At 39.3% G+C, this 4,324-nt stretch overlaps 1 protein-coding gene across 1 annotated transcript; it reads right to left on the reverse strand.

Annotated features, from left to right (window-relative positions):
• Window positions 1-223: 223 nt before the first annotated feature.
• On the reverse strand, window positions 224-4,092 carry LOC103336920 (Phototropic-responsive NPH3 family protein). Its single transcript, XM_089046064.1, has 5 exons — window positions 2,761-4,092; window positions 2,528-2,597; window positions 1,693-2,307; window positions 1,075-1,614; window positions 224-995 (listed from the first exon to the last, which is right to left on the reverse strand). Exons 1-5 carry the CDS (start codon window positions 2,865-2,867, stop codon window positions 453-455), a joined length of 1,875 nt encoding a protein of 624 aa, XP_088902190.1. The 5' UTR covers window positions 2,868-4,092; the 3' UTR covers window positions 224-452.
• Window positions 4,093-4,324: the final 232 nt, after the last annotated feature.

A 4,324-nucleotide genomic window follows, 5' to 3' on the forward strand; every position in this document is an offset into this window, starting at 1 on the left:
TTCATCTCTATTTTGTTCCTCCAGAAATGGAATGGCCTTGACACACTCATAACCTGAAGACCTCATGTAATGGGAATTAAAGTTTATGACCTTTTCTTTTTCTTTTCTCTCTCTCTCTATCTCTCTACAGTATCTTCTTGATGATCTAATGGACCATACTAATTGGAGATTACATCAAACTCATTCCTGTGGCTACCAGTTTTGGATGGAGAGAAACATCAACTAAAAGAAAATTACACTCAGCCATTCCACTCTTTTATACTCAATGCCTTTGAATCATGCAATCTTATTCAAAGCACAATGACAATATTATTTACATTGACATCACACAAGCAGATCAAAGGTAGGATTTAGATTGAAGCTACTAATGTTCTCAAGCCTTGGAAACAAAGCAAACAAAGGCATTAGATTTCCTCATAAAGTATTATAGAGCTCAGTAACAAACCAATGCCTCAAGATATGGAATGCCGCCGATCTTTGGCAGCTCTGGTGCGGCCTTTGGGAATGGAAGGTGTCACTCCATCTGTGCGCACAAAAGGAGAAAGTCTTCCTAGTTTTTTCGACACCGAGTTTATAAATGATTTTCGAGGCAGAGGAGGTTTATCAGCAGATGTTGAAATGTTTCCCATTGGACTGCTCATTGATGTTCTCATAGTTGATGTTTCAAGTTCTTTCAGTCTCATTTTCATTTTCACCAACTCTATTTTCAGCTCCTCGTTTTGTCTACGTAAGATGGAGAGCTCATCAGGAACTGGGTGGATGTCAGTGGAATACAAGTTCCCTTTCGAAGGAAGAACAGAGGATTCACCACCTGTGAGATTGCCATTCATGACGTCTCGAAGGCGTTGCTGCTCGTAGTATAGAACTTGGACCACGGTTTGAACAGGAAGGCGATCATTCTGAGCAGCATGAGCACAGGCTTCACGGGAAAGCTTCTGGCAATCCATCATGCTGCAGACTTTCTTTCTCTCCATGTCACTTAGAGCAGGATGAGCCTGTCAAATATAGAAAGTCTAAATAACCATTGCAGATGTATCATTACTGTTAAAAAAAATTATATACAAGAATGTGCACCTTTAGGTAGATATCTACGGCTCTATACATCCCATCTTCTGTTGCCCTTGATTGTTCTGGAACAAGTTCAGCAATGCCAATAAACTTTGAGACAGATACGTTACGGTCTGTGGCAATTTCAGCAAGGTAGTTCTCCATTAGCTTTCCAACTCGTTCCATGTCGGTCTGTGGAGGGGAAACATACTCATCCTCTGTATTATAGAGCAAAGGGCTTCCCTCCGTTTCATACTCAAGGTAATTTGACATGATCCTTTGCACAGTGTCCACATCAAACAATGTGTCCCCAGTAAAGGAATATGAGGGAATCAAGAGATCATCTAAAACAGCCTGAGCCAATTGCATGCCCATTCTCTTCTCCAAATCTAGCTGGCAAGCAACCGTTGTCTCGAGAGTTTTTGCAGCACGAAGCAGCATAGAAAGAAAGCTGACTGACATTGCATTTTTCTCCTTTGGCAGAAGACTAACTATTGTTTCTAAGACAACCCTCTTCTCGTGCTCTTGTCGTGGCTCAATTTTCTTCCTCCCCTTTCCAAATAGTTCCTATTCCAAAAGAGAATTTACAAGTAAAGATGTGAACTACTAAACTGAAAAATATTGTTTTGTGGAGTGAGATCTCACCAAACCTCGTAGAGATTTCTGTGCATAAAGCATGAGTACTGGTCCTAGAGCATACTGTTTAAACCCTCTTGCCATCATTGCAATAAGAACCCTTTGGAAGATATCAATTCTAAGAACAGTTAAATCTTCAGCCCACCAATCAACAACAGGTTTTGAATGATACACTGCTGAAGAAACCGCACTTTCATTGACACTATCTCCCATACCAGACACGCAGAACTGGCTCTCTTTGCAGACTATAAGAGCAATTGCATCGATGCATCGGCTGACCAATTTCACTTTCTCTGCCATTGGGAGAAAGCTTTCTGAAATGTGTAAAACAGAAACTGCACCTGCTAGGCTCTTTAGCGCCACTTCATTCAAGTAGGCATCAGTTCTTCCCACAAGGTTTCCAACTGCATGGTCCTCAGTCATCACAAGATACTCTGCCACGCATCGCAGCATTGCAATGTTTTCTGTACTTATCTCAAAATTTATTCCATAACAGAATTTTGCTGCAAGTTCAAATGCTTCTGCTCCACCCGGAACATCAGGTAGTTCAATGACAGATAGATCAGCATCACTCGATTCTGATATCAGTTTCCTTATATATCCACACTTCGAAATTAAAGGAAACTGCAGTTGTGGCAGGTGATGTTAAAATCCAATATCAGTTACTTTTAATTAGTTTATGCCAGATTATTTTTTAGCCTCTCCATGCTTGTTTGATTTATCCATACATTAAAAGAACAAAAATTAGTTCTTTATACATATATATTCATTATATGTACCAAATAATTGTTTTTGGTGTTAATGGTCACATAATTTGATACATGAATCAGAAGTACAAAAATACCTTATGCAATGAGAAGGAAACTCCTCCAACATGAATATTAACATCACTGGGTATCTCCTGAGAAAAAATCCTGCAAGTTTCAAGCACAGTAATTATTGTTTTCCCCTATATTTAGGAGAAATCAAATCATGGGAACTACAAGAGAGAAATAAGTTATCTTATTAGCAAGGACACTTCAAAGTTAAAACCCACAGAAGTAATTATAAAGGGAAAAGAAAATTCATGAAGCAAACCATTCACTGGTTCTCTTCAAGGCAGAAGAAAGAAGCTCTTTCTTCTTAGAAGTCATGTTGGCAGTGGTGGGTGCAGCAGTACTTTCCCCATGATCGATATCCGCCATGTCAGTGATTGTGAAATCTTTATCATGTTCAGTCCTCCATTATATAGTGAACTGAAGCAAATAATAGCAGAGAGAGAGAGAGAGAGAGAGAGGGATTGATTACTTCAGTGAAGCAACACTGAAGACTCATGCCACTACTAATACGTACGGTATCTTGAGTACATTTTTGTTTCTTTTGACCCCCATTCAAACTTTCAATATGTAAAGAAGCTGAACAAGCTAAGCTAGCTAGGCCCTCATTCTACAATAATGAGAATAGGAAATTGAAGCTCAAGCTTTCAATGTTGCTCTAACAAAACTGCAGTATCCATCTTCAGCCTCACAAGTAATCTTCACATTTGCATGAGTTACCCAAAATGGCCTCCTCTTTTGGGAAGAGAAATAAGAGAATGAAGACAACAAATCAAGGGGTAAAAGTAGAAGAAGGGATCTGAAAATCAATGGCATTTATGATATTATTGGCAGGCACATGGGTAAAGAAAAGAACACAAGGATGTAGCTTATAGTGTGTGTGTGTGTGGTGTGGTGTGTGGGCATAGGGGAGTTGGATGGAAAGGATGAGATTATTTGCATGTTAAGTGGCGGCTAAAGGTATGATATCCACGTGGGAAAGAAACATTCCCATCCACAAAAAGGAGCCCATCTTCATTTTACTTCAAAATTTTCTATATCCATGAGGCTTAACAGTAAGAAGCCGTCCATAGTAGATGAATTTGAGGATTAGTTGCCTAATGTATTGGCTTTTGTTGGGTCTTTTTTGCTAAAATCTAGGTGGGTTTTGACATAAAATAAGAATTAGATTGAAACCTCAGACAAAGGTGGATATAGAACAACTAATGGCAATTTGGAGACTTCGACAAAATCATTTTTCTTTTTACTTTCTAACTCTTTCAATGTAAAGCAGAGCACAAAGTATAGAGCCTTTACATTTTGAACCCTCACTGTCATCAAAACCTGTACTTCCTAAACAAAAACATCTGAGAGAGAGAGAGAGAGAGAGAGAGAGAGAGAGAGAGAGAGAGAGAGAGAGAGAGAGACGCTCTTTATTTTTCCCTCCTGGCTACATGGGAAATGGTAAATTTTACCAGTTAAGCATCTCAGGAAGAAGAACTCTGTCCCCACCATCACCTGCTTGCAAACAATAGAATTGGGAGTTTACGTAGTGGAATTATACAGTTCCACAGAGAGAGAATGTGTGTGTGTGGGGGACTGTCAATAGATTTCCTCTGCAATAAATGATGCTTCATAACTTAAAGAAAACAATAGCACCTGCACACATCAAAGGGCTCCACGCAGAATGTGGCTTCACATCATATAAATTAAGGGACCCTTCACCATGGTGATGGATCATTAGGCTGAAAACTGATCTCAATCTATGTAATAATTTCATGCCCATCATCTCATTGGATTCTGATATCAAATAATGCAGCAAATAAAGTCTTGCTGGCCCCTCAATC

Source organism: Prunus mume, linkage group LG1 (genome assembly GCF_029339155.1).
Source record: "Prunus mume cultivar Tortuosa linkage group LG1, ASM2933915v1, whole genome shotgun sequence".
NCBI classification, from domain to species: Eukaryota; Viridiplantae; Streptophyta; class Magnoliopsida; order Rosales; family Rosaceae; genus Prunus; species Prunus mume.

What these genes read in the sequence shown, in the direction of transcription:
- LOC103336920 (XM_089046064.1), bottom strand. Translation starts at nt 2,867, where the DNA reads ATGGCGGATATCGATCATGGGGAAAGTACTGCTGCACCCACCACTGCC. An exon ending in TTGAAGAGAACCAGTGAATG is followed by an intron (nt 2,598 to 2,760) that starts GTTTGCTTCATG and finishes TGAAACTTGCAG; the next exon opens with GATTTTTTCTCAGGAGATAC. An exon ending in AGAAATCTCTACGAGGTTTG is followed by an intron (nt 1,615 to 1,692) that starts GTGAGATCTCAC and finishes CTTTTGGAATAG; the next exon opens with GAACTATTTGGAAAGGGGAG.